General features: G+C 38.2%; 1 protein-coding gene across 17 annotated transcripts in view; it reads right to left on the bottom strand.

Annotated features, from left to right (window-relative positions):
- Positions 1–23,197, bottom strand: part of EPB41L2 (erythrocyte membrane protein band 4.1 like 2) — a 210,451-nt gene that overhangs the window by 34,954 nt on the left and 152,300 nt on the right. For 10 of the 17 annotated variants that reach the window (XR_009702871.1, XM_061207161.1, XM_061207155.1 and 7 more), the window contains exons 9-16: positions 19,548–19,700; positions 18,950–19,047; positions 14,439–14,611; positions 9,776–9,948; positions 5,486–5,521; positions 5,172–5,234; positions 3,089–3,235; positions 1,644–1,745 (exon numbers count right to left, since the gene is read on the bottom strand). Coding sequence is in view for 16 of the 17 variants with exons in the window: in XM_061207161.1 (XP_061063144.1) it covers positions 1,644–1,745; positions 3,089–3,235; positions 5,172–5,234; positions 5,486–5,521; positions 9,776–9,948; positions 14,439–14,611; positions 18,950–19,047; positions 19,548–19,700 (945 nt within the window). In the remaining variant the exon portion in view is untranslated. The remainder of the gene's footprint in view (positions 1–1,643; positions 1,746–3,088; positions 3,236–5,171; positions 5,235–5,485; positions 5,522–9,775; positions 9,949–14,438; positions 14,612–18,949; positions 19,048–19,547; positions 19,701–23,197) is intronic. The other 7 variants (XM_061207163.1, XM_061207167.1, XM_061207168.1 and 4 more) reach the window with 4 other exon arrangements.

Raw genomic sequence — 23,197 nt, 5'->3', positions numbered from 1 at the left:
ACCATTTAGGAGCTGAACAGTGGATAAATTCCAGATTTAAATTTCACATAACATCATTTTAATGTAACTTCTACAATAACGAATGGATGGTTTTCACTGTACATGGTTTATATTGTACACTCCCCTAAACGATGACATCCAGAAAAAATGATCATTTTAAACATCTTCACCAAAATCCCAGTTTCCTACTGCAAGGACATCACTTTAAATTGATCAAATGATGTCATCTGACTCGCTTCTAAGGAGGATAGATTTTCAAAACTATGTAGTATTTCAAAGCATATGATATTAAAGTCATCATTTTACATGGAGAGTCTGATTGGCTTTGGATTTCAAGCTAACCTTTAAAGTATATAAAGATGTCACTTGGTTTAGCTTTATGACGTTATGTTTCTCATTTGCAGTGTTCCAGAAATATTTCATCTCAACCAGATCTCAGATTCTCTTAGCGCAAGGCTTCATCTTCCACTTAATCTGCCTCCCCCACCATCCCACTGTATGTTCTGATGAGTAATACTCTCTACCGACTCACAAAATCAGACTTGGTGGAAGGGAAACACTTTCTCCTTATTCCGATCTGTGCTCTCGTTCCCATCCCCTATAATCCATTCCTCAACCAGCACCAGAAGGGTCTTTGTCATACATGTGGGATTATAGCACTACTCAGCTTAAAGCTCTCCAATGGTTTCCCATCACTCCTATAACGTAACTCCAAATTGTTAATATGTTCTTGAAGATCCTGCCAAGATCTGGAGTCTGACCTCTTAGACTTTTTTCAGACCTTGTCATTTGGTCTTTTAGTCCTTTAAATTAATTCCTGTCTTGGGGCTGCATCTGCTCTTCCTTACACATGGAAAAAACTTCACACGTCCACCTCCTTGTCATCACTAAGGCCTCAACTCAAATGTTATCTCTTCCCAAGCCTTCCCAATAACCTTCTAACTCGACAAGTATTTCATCGCCTTAACACTTCTTAGCGCTCCAAATTTTCTAGTTACTAATTTGCACGTCTGCTATCTCCTCCACTAGACTCTAAGCATTCTAGTCTCAACAAACAACAAGCCGACCAGCTGGCTAAGCAAAATCACTAGAGATAGAAGAATAACAACGTAAAAGCAACGGAAAGCTAACTTCCCTAGTAATGCCAGATACTTCATATACGCAGGAGCACAGAGAGATCCGAGGGGCTGTTCGCATACACCAATATCTTTTAGCCCATTGAAAATCTTAAAAATAAAAATTCAAAAGGTTTCCAAATGTAATTAGTAAAACAGTAACCTAAATCACACATAATTCGTTACTCTAACACCACCACAGTGTGCGTTGTACAAACAGTGCATTTTCGTGTGAAATCATGGTTTCCCAACTGCCAGCCACATCCATCAAAATTAGGGGTCCTTTATCACCTAAATCGGTTGAGATGTCTGCATTTCAAACTGTGGATTTTCAAATAAAGTACTTTTGCAATATGGTGCTTCTCATCTAATGATCCTATGTTTCTATTTTACTTTTTAAGCACTCAAAAGTTTATTTTAAAAAATTTAGGTTGATACACAAGGACAAAGGAGTATCTTATGGCTGTGGACAGGAATAAAGGAAAAGGGGAGAAAGCAAGAGTAGATCCAAGGATGCAAGGTGAACACCTTGTCTGCCTCCTGGGCTTTCTCTTCAACTGTCCATGCGGCCGCCATCTGATGCTTCTCCGTCATGGATAAAATATCCTTGAAAAGATGGTCTCCTTTGCTCTATTGTTTTAAACAATAGACATGATCAACAAATAAGACAAGTACATTACATCTATAGCAACACAGACATAAAACGACTGTGTGGGTCAGCGGAACAAACCAGATGAAGCGGCACATAAAGGGAGGACACAATCCCAGCACGTCATCAGACACTGTTTCCCCAGAAAACACAATGCTCTAGAGTTGATTCTGAAATATGGACATTAATATCTTCAGAAAAGCTGAAAATAAGAATTAAAGTTGTATACAACTTCAGAAGACCCTGCTATGGTGTTTTAAATCTTAATATTGTCAAAAGCTTTTTCAGTTTTTAGCAATTACTTTTGCTCATCTGCTTTAAATAGCTGTTTTCCTTTCACTGTCACAAACTTAGAAATTTAAAGTAACCAACAGCTTTGCTTTTTAAGAAAAGGTGAATAAAAATAGCCTAAGAATATCTAAATCAAACGCCTACAATTTGGTAACATTCAAGTCAGACTAGATGATGAATTTAAGGAGAAGAGAGGGGTGAAAGGAAAAGAGGAAAGAGGAAATTGTAGGGTAACACCTGAACACACTTTTTAAAACTGCATATTAAATATAGTATGATCACTGTCTCCCTCAAGTAAAATAAACGAGCCCATGAAGTTCTTGGTTGACAACGGGAGAGATTTTGCAGCATCAAAAAGAACAGATACAGATGAGAATGAAGAAATATTTTGAGAATATATTCTAAAGGCAATGCTTATAGTGGTGGCGGAGAGAAATAAACCATGGAAAGAATAAGAATGAGTTTGGAGAGATGTTATGGGTGAAAATGTTCTTAAAGTACTAATCTACATTTCATTACTAAGAAGCTTCAGTATTAAGTTGTATAATTAACATTTTACAAGTTTTCAACAGGGCTCATCAGTCTTTAAAGCTAAATTTAACTATCTTCACAGTAATTACCTTAAACCATTCTAAATATGGTCTACATTCCTACATCCCTTTAATTACTAATTCTTTAATTATTAAACAAACTCTCTTATTTCAGAAGTCAATAATTAACTTACTAAATACAATATACGTCAGTTTCTAAGTCCCCCTATGTAACAATTCATTACTACTAATTTACTTGAGTAAAATAGTGAAACTATTCTAAGGTATTTTGAAACTCACACAATTTACCCAAGAACTACGTTGATAAGTATTACACATTATTAATAAATATTTAGTATTTTAAAAATTATTAGCAGTTACATTTTTTTAAAAAAAGGGAACATTTTGTAACTTCTTGAGAATCAACATAATAAGATTAGCAACCTAAATTTTACTGAACAGCTGGATTGAGACATACAGCCAACAAATAGCTAGTGACATACCCCTTGTGTCTGTAGGGACAGAGGTGTGATACGTCGTTTTTCCCATTCATTAGGGCGTGGTTCGGGTGTGGATTCCATAAAATTGCGCTTGAGTTCACTAATGCTAGCCTGGTGTTTCAGTATTTCCTCCTGGGCCTTATCCAGGTCCTAGCAATATGTAACGTAATAAAGGGGGAAAAATCCAAAAGGAAAAAACACAAAAAACAAAAAAAAACCCAATAGGATAAAAATAAAAAATGAAACCAAAAAATAAGACAAAGTAAACTTATGATTAAAAAAACATAGTAAAGCAAGAAAAATGCCAAGTCTCAAAAGCCATATCATCACCTAGGAATATGAGTTTGTCCAAATTTGAAAATAAAACCAATGTGCAATTTTTTTGTGATTCCTGTCTTAAAGGGTTCTGACTTCTTCCCTGTTTAGATTTGTTTAAGAAATCAGTAGAAGGAGGCTATGGAACTAATACTCAACATGGCCAATCACCCTTCTTTCTAATAGTTGGATTTGAAATGCAGCCCATGACTTTGTTCCTGCAAATTTACCTCTCTCATTAGGGTTACTACTAGAGTTGCACGCTGTAATATAATGAAGCAAGTGAAAATAGAGAAAGGTGGACTCAAAGCCCATTTGGCCTGACAGGAATCCGGTCCAGGATCATCCCAAAAAAAGGGGGTAGGGGGACCAACGGTTGGCTTTTTTCAGAAAATTCCAGCAATGGTTTTTAATCCTTATGGAATAAACGGAACAGCTTCCAGAGGCTGCTTCTGTTTGGCCTTTCTCTAAAATAAATGAACGTCATATTGGTTTCACGTACTTGCCAAGCACAAATGCGGGGTCCAGCCACCCACGTACCAAACAGTCCTTATAAAAAGATGCGAGGAAAACTACCAGGTCAATTTTCACCGAAATAGGCCCTGACAAATGTCACTTGTGGGATTTTTTAGATTGGCCCTGAGAAATCACATTTGTGGAAATAAAAGGCAGTATTCAGAAAACAGTTTTAACTAAATTTTAAATGTTTTCTTATATTTCAAAAATCATGGGGCCACCTGTGGATTATAGCTTTCAATCCCACTCCTCCCAGAGAAACAGGTCATGCATCTGATTAAATTAGATGTTCCATATGCATGCACAAGCATCGTAGCTCATCTACGAGCTGCTATTGCCATTTGCAAAATCTCATGAAAATCTAAAAATCTTTGCATGGCATGGAAAAATGACTGTGGCTTGAGATCAGGCACATTTCTTGCATTTGTTCAAAGCAATGTTACGTATTACATTTTAGAGCATTTTAGTAAGTTATGCAAAAATACATTTCCAACAGTTATCAAAGCTGCTGAAAGCAACCGGATTAGTCAAATTACTGAGGATTGCAGTTCTCCACTGAATACACTGCCATCTACTACCCTAAAAGAAGGGGGAAAAAGAAACAAAAAACCGTTCTCGTGTGACACGGGGAATAGAATACATTTTACATTCCTAATTGGGTGGCTAGGTTTTTTTTTTTTTTCCTCCTCTTTTCTTTCTTACTTTCTTTCATTTATTCTTTCTTTTTAATCAAAACAAACCTATTAATTAGCATACTCTCAAATGGAAGATTTTAAGTGGACCACATTCCTAATTGCATGGATTTTGGCACTCTCTCGCCCCACCTAAAAAAAAAAACATTGTGGACACAGGGCCAAATGACTTAATGCCGATCGACAAATATTTGTTCTGGTGAACATGTATTAAGGATGGGATCATGTTACTTCAGACTCTAAACCCTGGAGATAACCCATTAGGAGAAAACAGGTTTACTTGCAGAACTTCAAGATTAATGAATAAAAACTTTATTCATTTGATTACACAGAATTTTTTTTTCCCAGTTGTCACTTTGAGAACTTCTAGTAGATATATTCCTACCTAAGCCACTTTAAAAGAACAAAGTTGGACTGGTAACATGCACTCCCAAGGTGAACCTCCCCCATGCATTTCGTGCACTGTGCTTGAAAGTTGCCAGCCAGCCAGCCTGTGCGTGACCCCCCGTTCACAGCAGCCTGGCAGCCATTAGGACAGAGTTGTTTTCTTAAATTATACAAACCTCCAACATTAAATTGCTATGTCTGACATAAATATTATCCCCTTCTACTCTCAAGGAATTTTTCTGTGAAATTAAATCACACACAGGGGGGAAAAGGCAAATAAACATAAGTGTATATCAATCAGCAAGCACCAGAAATGACTCAGAGTTGGATAGTCTAAGACATTAAAATACAAGAGGAATAAAAATCTTAAGAACCTAAAGCCACAACGAGCAAAACTCACAAATAAACCCTAAAAGTGCTCCACCCCCCGCACAACGATAATGGCAGGCAGCAGCTACCAGGTATTTAACTTTGGGGGAAAAATATCCACCTCCTCCAGCTGCGTTTCCTCCTCTTCCGTCTTCGCCTGGAAGTCACCCAGCAAGCAGCCAGAGAGAAGGGGAGTATTAGTGGAAATGCCACCATCAGTGCAAAGAAGCTGTATTTGAACTTAAATGGTGAACCAGCATTACCAACCTTCACTGTCTGGCCCTCAGAAGATGCAGACTATTAAGCCACTTTGGTCTTTCTTCACCTACAGTGTTGTACAAATGATGGAAATGGTCCTTTGCAAAGGTGGAATGGAGAATGGAAGCTTCACTCTTTCTCAGTCCCTAGATTATGCGCTGCTTTTTAATATGTTTTGACTCAGGAATGAAAACATGAGAGTGTAAAAATGGCATAATTCAATCTGTTCTAACCTGAAACGTCTAAATCAACTAGTGGTGAGGGCAAAGTGTCATGATGTAAATTTTGGCTTTCACTTTCTATCAGGGACAAATGTTCACCCTATTATTTAGTTTTTTAACACAGATTTCTTTCCTTGGGGGGAAACTGGTTTATTTTGCTACTTTCATATAAAATGGTGGGTAGTTAAAAACATTCTTATATTTTATAGCCACTTTTCTTTCATAAAATTCTTTAAGAATATTTTTTCATAGTTGGACAATTCTCAGTTATCTAATGACCCAAAGAATTAATCTGTACATTTAAAACTAACATAAATACTGATGACTACTGACTCATGGAAGGGAATAGCATAAAAGAAAAATATTGGTTCAGATACCAAAGGAAAATAGTTTAACCTTTACATGTTCATTTATAGCAGGATTATACATATTCTTTTTCTTCTTTACTGTAATGCCAGTGTCAAATCCGAGAGTTCAAAAGTGCTTTTTTTTTTTTTAAACTATTCAAGCATTTTTGAGAGGTAAGCAGGGAACTCAGAGTATCTTTCGATCAGCAGGGAAAAATTAGACACAGCCACTCAACAATTTGCTAATAATCATCTTCCAATTCCTTGGTCAGCACTTAATTCTCGAAAATGTCGATCTGGCATTCTTCAGGTAACCTTCAGGAATCATGGATTCTCCCACTATGCCTAATTATCTTCACATTTTTCTTTAGATTTGCTCTAAATTTTGTGATTTATTTTATGTATTAATAGTAACCACGGATATGGGACACTAAGTCCCCAGACCACATTTAGCAAAACAAATCAAAAACTACTACACATGTGAGCACTGCTTAGTACTGCAGAGGTAGTCCTATATTGGGGCAAAAATCCTCAGATCAAACCAGACACCTAACTTTAAATAAAAGAACACTAAGAGGTCCAGTCCAACCTTAGTGCTACAGAGTCTAAATTTTCAAAATACTATGGTTCATTTTTCACACATATTTCTTAAAGAAAAGATAACAGAATAGTATCTTCCTTACAAAATACGTGATGGTGACTCTTATATAATACATGATTTTGAGTTAAAAAAAAGAAAAGAAAACAAACTACCTGAACTTCATCTGGGTTCCAAATGCTACAATAATAGGGAGACAAGGAGTTTCTGAGATTAGACCTATGCATGTCAGGAGTAAAGGTCACAGATGCATCCTCAAAAATGCAAGAACAAGCTTGGCTTTCTAACAGAGAAATAATAACACTAAGGAATTCTACTAATACATATCGATTACAGTTATGTCCAGTGCATCCTAAGTTCTATATCAAAATAAAGTTTCCATCCTAAAGGAACAGCATTAACATTTATCTGCAAAATGGACAGACCCAAAACAGATTATTAAGGGCAACATAGGTCCCCCTCTCCTTGTTCTTATGGCCTAGTATGGTTCAGGTATTTATAAAATAATCCTACAACTTTGCTCTTAACTTAGAATGTGTGGACCTAGTCAATTAATATCAGTGGAGGGGAAGTGTTTAATTACACTTATTTCTCATGTGCTAAAAGGATGTGTGTGGAAGTGTGCAGATCATACTCTTTTGAGGTTAACCAGTGATGGAATTTATGCACATGTTTACACTCTACATTAGGAAGGGTATAAGACGAAGTGGAGTGTTGTTGACCGCACAGATTTAAAGCTCATGTAGGAGAGCCAGCAACTGCTTCCTCTTCCTCCGTTTTGTCATTCAAGTCACAGTCATAAGAAACAGTCAAGGAAGTGGCTTTTGCCTCCAGATAGTAGAGGGATAGAGCCAGAGGAAGGGAAAAGGTGAGAGAAAAAGGCACTGACTGAGAAGCAGAGAGAAGGAGCCCAAAAATGAGGATGAGGGAGGGAAGGAACAAAGGGGAGGTGATGGGAACATAGTGCTGGACGTCGGTGGGGAGGAAGGAGACCCAGACCTTGGGGAGGCTGGGGAAGGCAAGGTACCCAGCCTCATCGAGCAGTGAGGGGAAGCGAGGTGGAAAGCGTCTGCAGAAACTGAAGAAGTACCCAAACTCTGAATCCTTGCTCTCAGCCTCTTTTAGAGGCTTCTCGTGGGCGGGAGGACAGTCAGTCTCGAGACGGGCTTCAAGAGGATCCAAGCCAGAATCACAACCCCCCTGCTCTGACGTTTCGCCCGTGGAAGGGAGCTCTAAGCTGCCTAGTGTGAGCTGATCGGCCTCCCCAAAGGGGTCTTCCTCCGAAATGTCTGAAAGCAAGTCCATTTCAGGGGCTGGCAACACGTTTGGGGAAAGAGATGAAGCACAGTGGATGAGTGGTGAAGGTGGGCACATGGAAATAAGCTATTCTCCAAGCAAACCCATGGTTGAATGTGAAATTACACAGCGGATACATTCAAAGAAGAACCAAAAGCAAGAGAGAGAAAGAGGAGAGAAGAAGAAATGGGTAGTTAGTGAAAACGTTTACTCAGAAGGATTGTATTAACACAGTGTCATTAGAAACTGAATTAAACGATCCATTTATAAAACAGGAAAACTGGACTACTTTTATCACATACAATTTATAGGTAATAGGTTGATTTAATTATTATTTTTCAACTGCTTGCAAACGGATCCTATGAAACTCAAATAGCATTATTACTTTTGAACCTGGTCGCTGACAAACACTGAAAGCATTAGTGAAAAGGCCAGTCGTTTACCAAAAACAGGCAGAATTTCCCTTGGAATTTAAAAGAACTTTTCTTTTGTATCACATTATCTAGGCAGAATGGAACACAGACTTTCTGAGATTCTCAGCTCTCCTGTTTCCGATGTAAGTAGCCACTCCTGGGTGTCTTGGTAGCATAATCGTAACCTATCCTGACAACTTTTCAGTTATTGATAGATACCTTGTTTGCTGTGATTCCTGTTATTCTAAACTAATTTTTAACCAAATCCTTTGTGGAATATGATATTCACAAATTTTTTAACAAAGGAATGAAGAGGATCTGATGGCACATGCTACCAGAAGCATCTGTCCTTGTAGCATAAGACAGGGCCCCCATGGTGCCCGAGCCCTCCTCTCTGCTGCGGTTGGGGGCTGTCAGTGCAGGAAATCCTGAGACACTGGCAGTTACCTCATCTAGCAAGTTCTTTATAAATTCATGTTGCACGTCTTTAAATTTTTCAAAGTTAAAATTTTGAAAACATTATAAATCCACAGGATGATTTCATTTCTTTTTCATGTTTACTTCCAATGTTACCCATTCAAAAGTTGCTTTGTGCAGACATGGAAAAGAGATCTGAAGAACTCAAAGCCACTTCAAATCAACTTCTAAGTGACTATACTTGCCCAAGGTAATATAAAACAACCCCGACAAGTTTGAAAACACAACACAGGTTACTTCTCTGTTCACTATGGTATACGCACCAAAGACTGAAAGCAACACACCACCTTCTCACTCAGTATTCAAAAAACAATTACTTAAAACTTTCTTCTTCATCAGTGGTAGATTATTAATGAAAAATCATATTTTTCATAAAGACCACCTTTCTTCTTTCAAAAAATTCAAGTCAATACTACAATAAAATAATCAAGACATAGGCTACACATTAAACTTTACTTGAAACAAACCAAATATGAATTTCAAATCATCACAGCTTTTACAATTGGGGGCTTAATTAAATAGGATGATTATAAAGATGGACAAAAGACCAATAAATTACTTGCTTGCATTAAGGTAATTTACGCTGAAATATTTTGCTTTGAACAACAACCAGAAAAAGGTCAGAGACTCAGTCCAAACCAGCAAGAGCATACACATATTTGAAAAGTGGGAAATTTTATCAACACAGAACATACAATGACTGATTCTAAAAGATATGTGAGTTCTGAAACAACAAATGCAATAGACAGCCTCTTGTCTAAGTACACATTTAAAGCCACGTATTCGAGTAATTTACCATACCTTTCCTTCAGTGAGTTGCACATGTGGGGTTTTAGTTGGGCTTCTAATGTCCCTGCTGCCATCACCATCTTGTACCACAGCAGGGCTCACAGCTCCAGGGCCACGTGCTGAAAGCTCCCCAGCAGGGCCAGGGAAATCCTTCGTAAGACTTCGGTCCACAATACCAATCAGAGCTAGTTGAGAATGATCATACGGATTGCTTTAGAACACTTAAGCGATAAAATTTGATGAACGCCCCCCCTTCCCAGATAAACAGGCACCTTACAGACAATTAATAGAAACGGGGACACTGTTTGATCATGAAAATAACATATCAAATAAACTCATGTTTAAACTTTTAATAAACTCTAGAAGTATTCTGAATTGTAACCCAATAAATTAGACCAAGCTCTCTAGTCACAGATTTTTGAAGGAGAGACAGTGATCATAGAATTGGCCAGTAGAAGGAGCTCTAAGACCAGATGAAACACCAGAGTCAGGGCACTAAGTCAGAATTACAATGTGAGTAGTAGTTTAATTCTCTGGAGTCTCTTTAATCTTGCCTGAACTTATTTCTGAATCTACCTATCGCAACAAATAATTACCTAGTTATTAAAATGATTTGCTTCAATAAGTTTTAAGAATTCCTCCATAAAGGGACCTTTAATTAGAACACCAGTCGAAACTGCAACAAGACAGTAAGAGTAGATTTTAGAGAATCAATTTCTATGTTTATGTTAATATTTTTCATTTTTCTAACCTCCCTCCTGAATGCCTCAACTTGACCTACAGTAAGTCTAATACATAGAAACCCTCTGCCTTAGCAAATCTGGCCTTATGTGTTCCCTTCGTCTATCCTACAGATGTGCAGGAACATATATCGTGTTGACATTTCTGTCATATGGCAGATCAACCCAAGACGGCCTCAAATCTCAACAAGGCAAAGTGAGTAGCAACCGGCAAAAGCCTCTGTCCATCTGTAGTTCCTTCCCCAAAGAAGAAACCACTGAGGTCATTTCACCAGCATAAAAAGCGCTTTCCTGACACAGTGTGGCTTGCTCTGGCCCCATGCCCCTAGGGAAGCCCAGTGTTTAACTTTAGGCTGCAAGCTCTTGGAGGGCAGAGACTGTGTGTGACCCACCATACTGAACTTGGGCAACACCTAGACCTCTAATCCATGTGTTACTAGAAGCCTCTTAATCCACACCCCTCACCTGCCCTGTCCAAAACTTCCTTCTTCTCAGTCTTGACTTTTTGCCAAATACACTCTCATGCTTGCGCCCAGTTACTCAAGTCAGATACCTTGAAGTCTCTTCCTTTACCCCTCAACAACCAGCAAGTCCAATAGAGTCCTTGGATGTATTTCTAAATGTGGCCAGTTCCTTCCATCTCTATTTTACCACCCAGGTCCCTTTTAAGACTTTCACGGCTCTTAAACACTCATACTTTGGAAAGCCCACAACAAATCATATTAAACATTAAAATGAATTCACACCGTACATTAAATAGAATTATTTTCTAGGGTTTTTTTTTAACTTTTAAAAAGACTAACAATTTTTCCTTGGAAAGTATATGAGTATGAGTAACTCTTTAACCTATGATTACGGTTTCTAAGCACCCATTATACTCAGAGATGTACTGCAAAATGAGAAACTCTGACCTAGAAATGGCTTCAAATGTAATGATATCAAAATTTTAATGAATATCCAATTTAAAGTTACATAATGAAGTTGGCAAAATATTGACCCTGCATACTTTTGTTAAACATTTAATGATTTCAGTTTGCAGCTAATAATTTTTGTCAGGTCTTAAACCGTGTAGAACCCTGAGAAGTTTACAGGCCCAAGGCACAGAACCTATGGTGCCAATGGCTAATAGGTCTACTACCATTTGAGACAAAACCACCGCGACTCTCACAGGATTATTCCTGACCAGTCGGCCTGAGCTTCCTCTCTCATCCTCTCTAATTGTTCTGGACATGGCATCAAGTGATTTTTTTTTTTTTAAAGATAGCACTGTACACGTATGTGCTTGTATAAGTGTGTACACATGTGTATGTATGTACAACACACACCCTTCAATGGTTTCCTAGAATAAAAACCACGTTCGGCACCAAGAGAATGTGGCCTGCAAGGCCCTGTGTGACCTGCTCCCAGCCTACCTCTCCCTATCACTAGTCAGCTCTGACTACACTTGCCTTCTTTCTGTTCCTAGAATGTATCAAGTTGTCCCTAAACTTATCTTCAGACCTGCTACTCCTGTTACCTGGAATGCTTTATCTCCTGTTCTACTCATGGCTGCTTCCTTCTCATCCTTCAAGTCTCAACTGAAATGGTTCTTCCTCAGATATGCCTTCCTTTCCTGATGACCCAATCTGTAATGCCCCTGATTATACTTTCCACTTTCAGGAAATCATCAGTTCCCCTGCTCTCACATGCATCCGGGGTTTTAGTGCTCTCAATGACTGATTTGCCTCCTTTCTGGTTTGATTGTGCAATCTTGGAATCTCACTGTTCTAAAATAGCTATCCTAGATCGATTTTTATTTTGATATTTGATCTTTAGATATCACATTGATTTTTACTTTCTACATAATCACTAAAAGACTTAATTTGTCAAACCTTAAAGTGAAGAATATTTATATATTTAAATAGCCTGTTTAAAAACAGGAGAAAGAAAACATAACACATATCAACAACAACAAAAAAAGGTATATTGATGGTGTGGTGGGGAAAATAAAGCTCAGTACCAGGTTACAGCCTAGCTTTGCTCTGGGGGAAAAAAAGAACATAAGCCCTATCCAAATAGTTCCCTAGCTGTCTGGTCATGTACTGGCATGAAAAGCCTCCTATTTTTCACAACAACACAATAATCCTTTTGATGGCTTGCCCATCTGATGAATTACAGTGTCCAAAACACAAAAGGAAAAATAATGGATTACTGTGCCATGTTTGTTGCTTTTACTTGTGAAAATCATTGTTTTCAGATACGGACCCACTATAACCCTCTGCGCTAACTGCCCATACAAGATGGTGAGCTTCCTTGAGCACAGTTTATATACCTCAAAGAAAAAGCAGTGGTTTACTGCTCTTTTTAAGCTCTAAAATTCGCAACGTAAGAGTTATAAAAACCTCATAGTTTAAAACAAAGGCTAGAAAGGACAGTGTTCTAGAAAGAGGAATGATTTCTCTCAGGCATTAAACGACACTGATCACATTTATTCAGCACTTGTATATATTCTCTGTGACAAGGGGCAAGACTTGAGAAATATTTACATAACCGGGCACATTTTTTGGATTTACTTGGAAAAAGTACTCAGTTGTTGATGAGCTAAAAGATACTCTGACAACTATCATGCAGTAATAATTCACTAAATTTAAATCACTGCATTTGGGAACGTGGACATTTATTTGAACCACAATTTATGATTCTGTTGCACATTTTTTTCTGTGGTCTCATAAAACTATATGAAAGATTCTCCAGAAGCAAGATTCAATAACTATATGTACCAAAATGCCCACCAACAAAACTTGGGAAGTATCTCTGTGTGTCTGCCTGGATCTGTTTTCTAAGTTTATTCCAGGAAAAATAGATCAAGGCCAAGGAGTGTCAATCCTTCACTACCGAGAGAAGATTTTTATCTATTAGCATATCCAATCTGTTTAGCTAATTATTTGAAACATAAGTTGTTCAAGTTCATATTTCAGGAAGATATCAGTAATAACAATCAAAAACAGGTTTTTGCTGATAAACAGTAGTAAAATAGAAATTTTCCAATTTAGCATTACTATTTTTGTATATATGTTTTGAGATTCATCAGCCAAAAAATGTTGGAGAACTACTTCTGGTAGAAAGGTATCCATAACAATTACTTGTTATTAGGTAGAAAGAAAAAAAAATTTTTTAAAGCGTTCTAATATAAAATTAACCCTAGCTCTTTTATAGGAAACCTGCTATTAACCCAAAATTAAACAGGTAATAAGATATATATATAAAACGAAGGGAAGCAACATCAATTTATTTCCATGTGTAATTTATTAAAAAACTACATATATGTAGTTAATGAGAATTCCAATAGAAAAAATTTATACAAATTTATACATGTCTCCCCTTGGGTGTAAGAACAGATGAACACACTATATTTCCTTTTCGTTAAACACTGTATTTAAACTAATCGTTTGAAGCTGTGAATGGTTTCCCATATGCTAGAATGTCTGTTAAGCTTTAGTAAGGGGTTTTAAACTCAAAAATGTGATGATGCAATGAATGTTTTACGTTCCTTTGAATAAAAGTTCTATATATGCTATCACACCAAAAACCCTTGGAATTACATGTTTGCCATTAATTAACAAGTTCAAGAAATTAAGTCACATAACATATATCACAATATATGATTGTCAGACCAGTAAAAACATCTGTCCAACATCTCATCAACAAGAACTCAACTAATATTTGTGTGTATTTACAGTGCCAAGAAAATTCAGGTTCAGAATGACAACTTCAAAACACTATAAAATTATTTTCTTATGAGTATAAGTAATAGTATTTTATTTACTCAGGAAAAAAAAATGGCTCTCCCTCTAGGGTATTTCTGGGGATCTTATTAATAAGTAGATCAACATTTTCTGATCCCACTGGATTAGAGAAAGATTAATGGAATCCAGAATCCTAATAAATGTGTTTACCTCCATCTAGACTCCTGGAGACCCGCTTACTAGAAGTGCGTTCAAAGTGCGGTGCCGGCCTGTCAATGAGGGTGCTGGCCTGGCGGGTCTGCGCTTGGGTACGGCCGCTATAGCGGAATTTGGACCCCAAGGTCAGGAACTTGGCCTTTGGTGGCTGCTCTGGAGACACAAGCCTGTGGGGGAAAAAGGGAACAAAATTAGACTTTATGGATTTTCTTTTTAACTTTAAAACTATATATTTTAATATCTCATTTCATTAAGTATGATTATTTGGTCCAAAAAATGCTGCCTAAACTTTCTAATAAAAATCAACATTATTTATAAACCCTCCTATATACAGAGCTTTATGATAATGATAAGATGAATAAATCCTCATTCACATATTCATGAATAATGTTTTCCTCAACCGGAGCAAAAACGCAGCTGTTTTCAGTGTATATCAAAGGTTATTTATTTGTATTAACTTAAATCATTTATATAAACACATATGTCTGAATTCTTGCTCCAAGCCAGAACTGCCAAGTAGCAATCCATCACCATTAGTAATTCTTAATATTTATGTCTATTTCTCTGGGAAAGAACATCTAACTCAGGAATGTGTCCCATCAAGTGATGCTGTCCCATGAAGAACACAGCACACAGTGGATCTGTAGGGATGACCAACACCCTTTCTTGCCAACACAATTCTACTGCTTAAACCCCAGGTCCGTAATGAATGAAGTACAACTCCTGATGGCAAGTACTTCCAGACTTATGTGAAAGCACGGTTTTAGTAAATGAGCCAATCTTGTCCGGTATACAACTGAAATTATCTTGCCTTCACTGCCTGATGAAGAGCTGGCAAAACATCTTAACAAAAAAGATAATCCCAGAGCTCTTAGAGAATGTATTAAATAAGAAGACTGCAGTTGACAATTCCAGAATATGGAGAACTCCACCAAAATTTTTCCTATCATTATCCAAAGAAGAGTGGTTTCTTAAAGAGTTCTTTACCGTTCCGAGTATTACTAGCATTTCTGCTCAACTTTTAGAAATCTTCTGCTTAACAAGCAATGAAAAGAGATTCAAGTCAAGGTAAAGCTACATGTAGTAATACAAGAGGTGCTCCCCCATCAATTCAGGATTCTCAATCATATTAACCCAGGAAAACAAAGTGTTAGAATGAGACTGATGAAAAAAGAACTAATACACTCTTGGCTTTAGTCTTGCCATAGAGGGTAGCAGAAGTGTTCCTTGAAACACTTTTCTGCCGAAAGATTTTCAAAGGAGACAGAGATGATGCTGCTGAGAAAGCATAATCTGAAGACGTCAGTGCCTCAAACTGTACTTTGGAAAAAGCTCCATATTCTTAAATTAGAAAGCTGGAATACTAGACATTTAGACCAGAAATTAACTCTTATCTGTGCTCTGTAATCTCTTTCTCTAACAGTGAAGGAATCTGAGGCACTGAAAGATGAAATGTCTCGGCACACTGATGATGAGCACAGGGGCAGGGTGAGAAATGTGGTCATTTACCATGCACTGTCTCCTGATGGGCTGAACATGGTGGGTTTCCCTACCTTGCAATCCAGCTAGCTACGGTCTAAGAATGCTGTGTAAGAAAGCAGTGATGTATAGAAAAAAGGGTCATTGGCAAGCTCATCAGTGCAGTAATTAAGAAATGCTCTTTCTCCTTGAAAAACAAGTTGGCTAAATCACATTTGTTTTATCATCCATTCATGAAGCGTGCTCTGTAGGTACTGGGAGATCAACAAGTGGACAAAAAGAGACATTTCTAAAAAATATCTCAAAGGAGAAACATGCATCATGACCGAAAAGGAAATATCCGCTCCACCACAAAATTTTAAAAACTAAACAAAAGACAACAAGTGCTGGCGAGAATGTGGAGAAACTGAGACCCCCTGCATACTATTGGTGGGAATACAAAATGGTACAGAAGCTACGTGAGACAGTAAGGAGGCTCCTCAAAAAATTAAAAATAGAACCACCATATAAGCCATCAGTCCCACATCTGGGTATTTTTCCAAAAGATCTGAAATCAGGATCTCAAAGAGATATTAGCCTTCCCATGTCCATTATACCACGTCACAATAACTAAGATATGGAAACAACCTCACCATCCATCTACAAATGAACGGATAAAGGAAATACAGGATATACATACAATGGAATACTATTCAGCCTTTAAAAAAGAAGGAAATTCTGCAATATGTAACAGAATGGACCTGTTACACTCTGGAATGTAACATCCTTGAGATGGAATGGCCCATCTCAAGGAGGGACCTTGAGAACATTATGCTAAGTGAAACAAGCCAGACACAGAAAGCCAAGTACTACATAATTCTACCTATATGATGTATCCAAAATAGTCAAAATTCACAGAATCAAAGACTGGAATGGTGGTTACCAGGGGCTGGAGGGAGGGTACGATGGGGAGTTGTTAATCACCAGGCAAAAAAATTTCGATTAAATAAGATAAATAAGCTCTAGAAAGCTGCTATACAACACTGTACCTACAGTCAATAATAATATATTATACATTTAAAATTTGTTAAGTGATCTTGCCACAATAAAATGAAATTATTTAAAAAGAAAAAAAAAAAAAAAAAAGACTAGAGGCAAACAGGAGAGTGAGACTGGGTTATCTGGTACCCTTCTGCAGGTTCACTTCAGTTGACTATATCTCAACCAAAGGCCACGTCTTCCCAGCATGAGCAGCTCCATATGAGGATTTTCTCTTCCAGTTTACAAAAAATATAAATCCAAGAAATCCAAGGAAAATATTTTAAAGGCAGATTTAAGTCATAATGCAAAAGAGGGAAAATCATTAACTAGAGGATTTTTATTCTGTTTATGTCAAACTGAGATAGAGTGTTTTCTTGCCCAATTGGCACTGGTGACCACATACACAAAGTATTAGCTTACAGATTAATTTTCTGATCACAAAGAAGTCCTTAAGCAATTAAGCTACAATTAAACAGAAACTAGTACCAAAACAAAAAAGTGTTGACCACAAACATTTATGAGCTTTCTCTAAAAGAATCTTTTTGGTGATTTAAGTCAATGGTAACATGACTCCTCTGAAATGAGTATATTAGAGCAGTTTTGAAAATAAATAGCACACTATGCTACCAAACTAAGAATAATGATGATAATGATAAACATTATTTCATACCAGAAATGGTTCTAAGTTTGTTTCACGTGAGCTATATCATTTAGTTTTCACAACAACCCTATAATATAGGCACTATTATCATTACCACCATCACACAAATGATGAAAGGGAGAGACTCACAAAGGTTGAGTAACTTACCTACAATCACACATCTAGTATGTGGAGGGGCAGCATTAGACCTTAAGAGTGCAAAGCAAAAACTTTAAAGATGAAGGGTCTAGATATCACAGCTATCTAGACTGCAGTAATAGGAAACTGAGGAAACAGAGAAAAGGAAGATCAGCAAACCACACTTTGCTAAGAAAAGCAATGTTAAAAAGTATGCCCCTGAATAAAAGTATGAACGGAGACAGGACAAAAGCTAGAGGAGGCTAAAAGGTCTAAGGAGATCTTCTGCGTTTTTTTGGTTTTTCAGGGAGCAAGACATGGACATGTTTATTGGCCAAAGAACTCATCGAAGCCACCCACTGGGGGCACATGATTTACAAAGCGCAATCCTACGTGAGGCATGAAACAAGGGATCAAGGTAGAGGAATAAAAGTTCTATATATGCTCTTTCTTGAGACAGGAGAGGAAGAAAAGAATGAATGAAGGGAGAGGGAAACGATGCTTAATTATAGACAAAAAGAGAAGATGCATGAAACCAAGAATGCTCATGACCCACAGTATCTACTATCAGCATACCCTCCAATGAAGGGCATCTGAGCAGAGGGGCCCAGGTGCCCTGGGGCTCAAGAAGACCAGGAATATTTGTGATGGTGGCACTAGGATCCAGCTGATGTGGGAAATGATCTCTCTGCAACTGCACCAACCCAAAGCACTGTCTACCTGGATAGTTATGCTATTGAAAGCAACACGTGGTAGCACAGGTATAGAAATGGTGAGGTCGGGACACAGGACTCATCCAGGACCAGGAGACTGGAGGTTGATGTGCAAAAAGGGACAGGGACTTAGGGGGGAGAACACTCCTGACAAAGTAGCAAAGGGACAGCGCACAGGGTTCAGGGTTGGTCTGGTTGGGAAAGAAGTAAGACAGGAGGGAGCTGATAAGAGCAACTAAGCGAAGCCTAAGGTGAGTGACAGTGAAAGAGCGGCAGCCGGGGTGGGAGGGTATGGTGGTGGAAGGGCAATGGAGTGGGGGACCACTGCAGAGGCAGAGCAGTTCTGAGCCAGGACTAGCATGGCATGGTGACAGAAACAGATACACGAAGAGGGAGAGCAAAGAACCATAAAGCAGTTGTGGCTGCGTCTGCCACGCTATCCACTGCCCCCTCCTAGGATCTAGACGGTACCAAGAGCTGTTTTCATGAATCCCAAGCTGTTTTCTCAAAATTACCTGTAGAAAGTATGATGTTCCACGCACACTTTCCATAACCTTTTCGCTGCCCGATGGTTTGGCAGTTTAAAGCCAATGGTGCTCTCAAACTGTTCCAGCTAGAATAAATCCATAAAACAAATCAGCATATCTCTTAAGGGCTGATTAGAAGCTACTGAAAAACATGGATTCAGATATTTCACTAAGAAGTAATTGTTCTTCATGAAAAAGGGCAAATATCAACTACTGACATAAATCAGCTATCCCTCAATATCCACTAAAATTCATTTTACCACCTTCCTATCGATCTTGACCACTTAGTTGATGCAAAGAAAAAAGAAAAATGAGCCCCCCACCAGATGTGGCAGGCACTGACTACTTTTCCTTGTCTGTGAAATTGTGGCTGTTGGTTTTTTTTTTTTTTTTAATCAACAGGAATACATATATGCAAGTTTATCATCAAAAACCCTCTTTTTTTTTTTTTTTTTACCATGGAGGAATAAATAATAGTTCATTTTCTTAACATTCAATGGAAAAGAATTCTGGTAGCTCGTGGCCATAAAGGAGAACACTGACAAAGCCCGATTAGGTATGCCAAGGGCTACATGACTCTGCTTACCTCTGCTGGCCTAACTTTAATGTAGAAGTTACTGCGCTTATAGGAGATTTTCAGGATTTTCGGCCAAGCAAAACGATTGATTCTCAGTCTGTCTTTGTAGATGAGAAGCCCATTAGCACACACGCCCAGCTTGATGTCCACGCCTTCTGAGTCCTGCCAAGCATAAGCCATTTGACCATGGTTAGGGCTGTGAAAGTTATATAGGTAGGGAAGTCAATGAGCCCCCTCAAACCACGATCAGGAATGCCAATTTAACAGGTCTGTATTTCAACTGCAGTGACAGTACACAAGTTAATAGAAACAGTAGGACATACAACACATCTTAAACCTAGATATTCCTCTTGAGGGGTCAGATTTGAGATATGGCAACATGACTACAGGACACAACATTCTTCAAAAGGCCTAACTCATATGCCCTCGAGCTCAGCTGTAAGAGCTAAAAGGGAGGAAAGGAAATAGACCTGAATTTAGACATCCTGAAGATACAGGATATAAAACATGTTTCCTAGAGGCTATTCCAGCCCCTGGGGACAGTTTGTCGGCTTACCCTAAGGTGCAGTCAGCCATTTTACTGTAGGCAAATTTATCTCAGATGATTATGCTAGCTAACAGCTGCTAAGTAACACCTATATTCTGGACAACACCAACTCCTCACAGAACATTTCTCTTCTAGGCTGACGGTGTTGAAATCTTTGAATTCTTTCAAGCAGTTTTTCAATAACACTAACTGCTGACATCCCGTTCTCATTACAACATTCCTTTGGCTGGCATATTTCAAAGGACTATAGACTATTCTTGAACTTACTGTTTTCTTTCCTCGGCGTTTTAATTTGGAAAAGATGACAATCTAGAATAATCGCCAGCCTGAAAGATTTTTTTAAAAATCAAATACATTTACAGACAAAAGTAAAAAACTGCCTCCTCACATTTCAAGTAGTGGCTGAAGATCTAATATATACAATATTCAAATATCTTTAAGAGAAGAACTAGATCTCATTCAAGATACGGAAAATTGAAGATTATTATTCAGAGATATTCACATTTTCAGAAATGATTAACAACATGGAACAAATTCTCACAAAATATGCTGAAACAAACCCCACATAGTCTAGGTTCAAGTTAATAAAACTATAACATTTCAACTGCCTTGTTACTGAGAACAATTTAACGCAATTTATTTCAGTTTTTTTAAAAATAGAAATACAGTACTAGGTAACTGATGCCAATGGCATTCACTGCTGTGATGTGTGAACAACTCATATATACGAATAAAATTACATTAGACCATCTGAACAGGTTTAAAAATCTCATCTATAAAGGTGCTTTATTCACCCATATCCTGACAGCCACAGTTCTCTCTAGGAACAGAGTAAAAAGCCGGAGTGAACCAGGCACATGTGCCTAAGCAACTTGGCACCAGACACAAATGACGTGCTTGCCTAAAATATCACTGGCCAGGGACACAGGGAGCAGGTCGCAAGATTGCCCAAGAGAGCATGTTCTCAGCACAAATAAGGAGGCAACCCTCATCTGAAACATTAAACAAAGCTATCTCTAGTGTGAGGCAATCTTTCAACAGGACATTGAAGCTATTTTATCTGACTGAAAAATAAACACAATCTGGATCCAAGTAAATCAGTTGAGGTCCGATTGTTCCACACATTGTTTTAGAATTATCAGTATTTGTGTGAATAGAAATTACAGATAAAGGGAAAGAAGTTAAAGGGAAAAAAAGCATGCCTTAGTTCTCCATATTTGACTTCTGCCATTCAGCAACAAAGTCAGAAAATAAACTAATAAAAAAGGAGCATCTTCTCCACCTTGCTCACTGCCTCAGGAAGCTACCCCATATGGACATCAACAGGATCCCACTCCCACTGACTTCAGCCAAGGGAAAGTTCTTGAAGAAGATCAGAGATGGGGAGGAGGGCAAGGAGGTCAGGGTTTATAATACCCAGACTCCTTCCTTGTGTGGTCGCATCAGGGTGGCTATATCCTTGACAATTGCGGCTCCTCTCAAGACAGTCCTCTCCACACAGATCTCTCCCCTGGGTTCTGGCAGCTACTCTTTGCCTCACCCCCCCGCCCCCCCACACCCAGAGGGGTTAGGAGAGCTGCTGTTACCAGCTCATGGGCATCATTCTACTCTTGTGGTTTCCTTCTATCTTTGTCAAGAGCCCTTTTATTCAACACCCTCACCTTGTCCTAACATACGTGTGCCATTAAGGACTCTTCTGACGATAAAATATTAATTAAAAATAAATTGTTAAATATGATCTCAAGGCGATGAAAAATGTATAAAGGCACAAAACTTTAAACTACATGAAAAGTTCTCTTACATTGCTACAGATTTTTTTCCCATGGGCTACAAATATCTTGCGCATCAGATATCATCTAAGTCCACCAGATGATCAGTTGAATGAATGCGTGTTATTCTGATTTTTTTTAAGTGATCTACTCCTAACCACACCCCAAGAACTGAAATTACACTTATAACAAAACCAGCAGCTTTTTTACTTTTCTAACATACAACTTCAAAAACAAGAATCCTGAAACCTTCCAGGACTGTCATCTAAGGACTGCTTTCTCACTAATGATCAACAAAAGCAGCAGATGTAAGATTCACGTGTGGCAAGAATAACAGGGTTTACAGGAGCGATGGGCTCTGGGAGTCTTTCTGATACCAAATCTGCTCTGTCCTGCCTCCCTCATTTCTGTTTGCCTGCTAACCCAGCCTGCCTGTCCCCATCATACAGAGAAATGAGCTACAAGACACTCAAGTGTGGAGAAGATCTGTGTTACCTCCTAGTAGGATTTATCAGCAGACATCACACAGATGGGACTACTTTACACTATGTGGCTTGAGGCAACAAGCCAGATAGCGTGACAAGCCATACGCATTCTGTTTTATGTAGTTTTTGTAAAAACAAAAACATCCAACCCTTAAATGAGATAGTGTAAGTGAAAGCACTTTTAAAAATTAAGGGTATTCAGCACCTAGCGGTTAAAAATGTTGCTGCCCAAGACTATTTACTAACACGGAGAAGTGTTTATGAAATAATACTCATGGCATAATCCCATTTTTAAAATGTGAGTACAACTGCTCAGATTTTTTTTTTTAAATAAAACAAGAAAATACCAAAATACTAACAGTGCTTGTTTCTGCATAAAGACATTTCAGTCTTTTTATATTTTTCTGTTCACCTCTATCTTCTAGGATGAAGATGTATTACTTTTGTAATAAGGAAAAATATTTAAAGAATAAAGGAAGGCACAGAGGAAAAAGGAGTGCTTTGCAAATATGAAGTACTATTAACACAAAAGCAAGAATTAGTAATCTGAGGCCAAGGGAAGGAAGATACCTTTGGGTGATAGGCTTTCCTAGGGATTTCTCAAATCATATAACCTGGGCTTCCTAACTTCACCAAGGGACTGACGGGTCCTTTAAAAGCAGGCAACAAGAGGTTCCCTCTGCATGTTGAGCCGACTCTGGACATAGTTTTCAAAACCAAATGCATCTTTCATCTTGCCTCTTGTACTCTCCACCTACTGCTCCCGCCCCGACTCTCCCTACTACCTGATCGTCCAAACTAGGATCATGAAGTAGGTGACGCTTGTTACTGGCATCTTCATCACCAAACCCTGCCTCT

Source organism: Eubalaena glacialis, chromosome 12, assembly GCF_028564815.1.
Source record: "Eubalaena glacialis isolate mEubGla1 chromosome 12, mEubGla1.1.hap2.+ XY, whole genome shotgun sequence".
In the NCBI taxonomy this organism is placed as follows: Eukaryota; Metazoa; Chordata; class Mammalia; order Artiodactyla; family Balaenidae; genus Eubalaena; species Eubalaena glacialis.
Note: the sequence above shows the minus strand (reverse complement) of the source record. Positions and strands in the feature narration are given on the sequence as shown.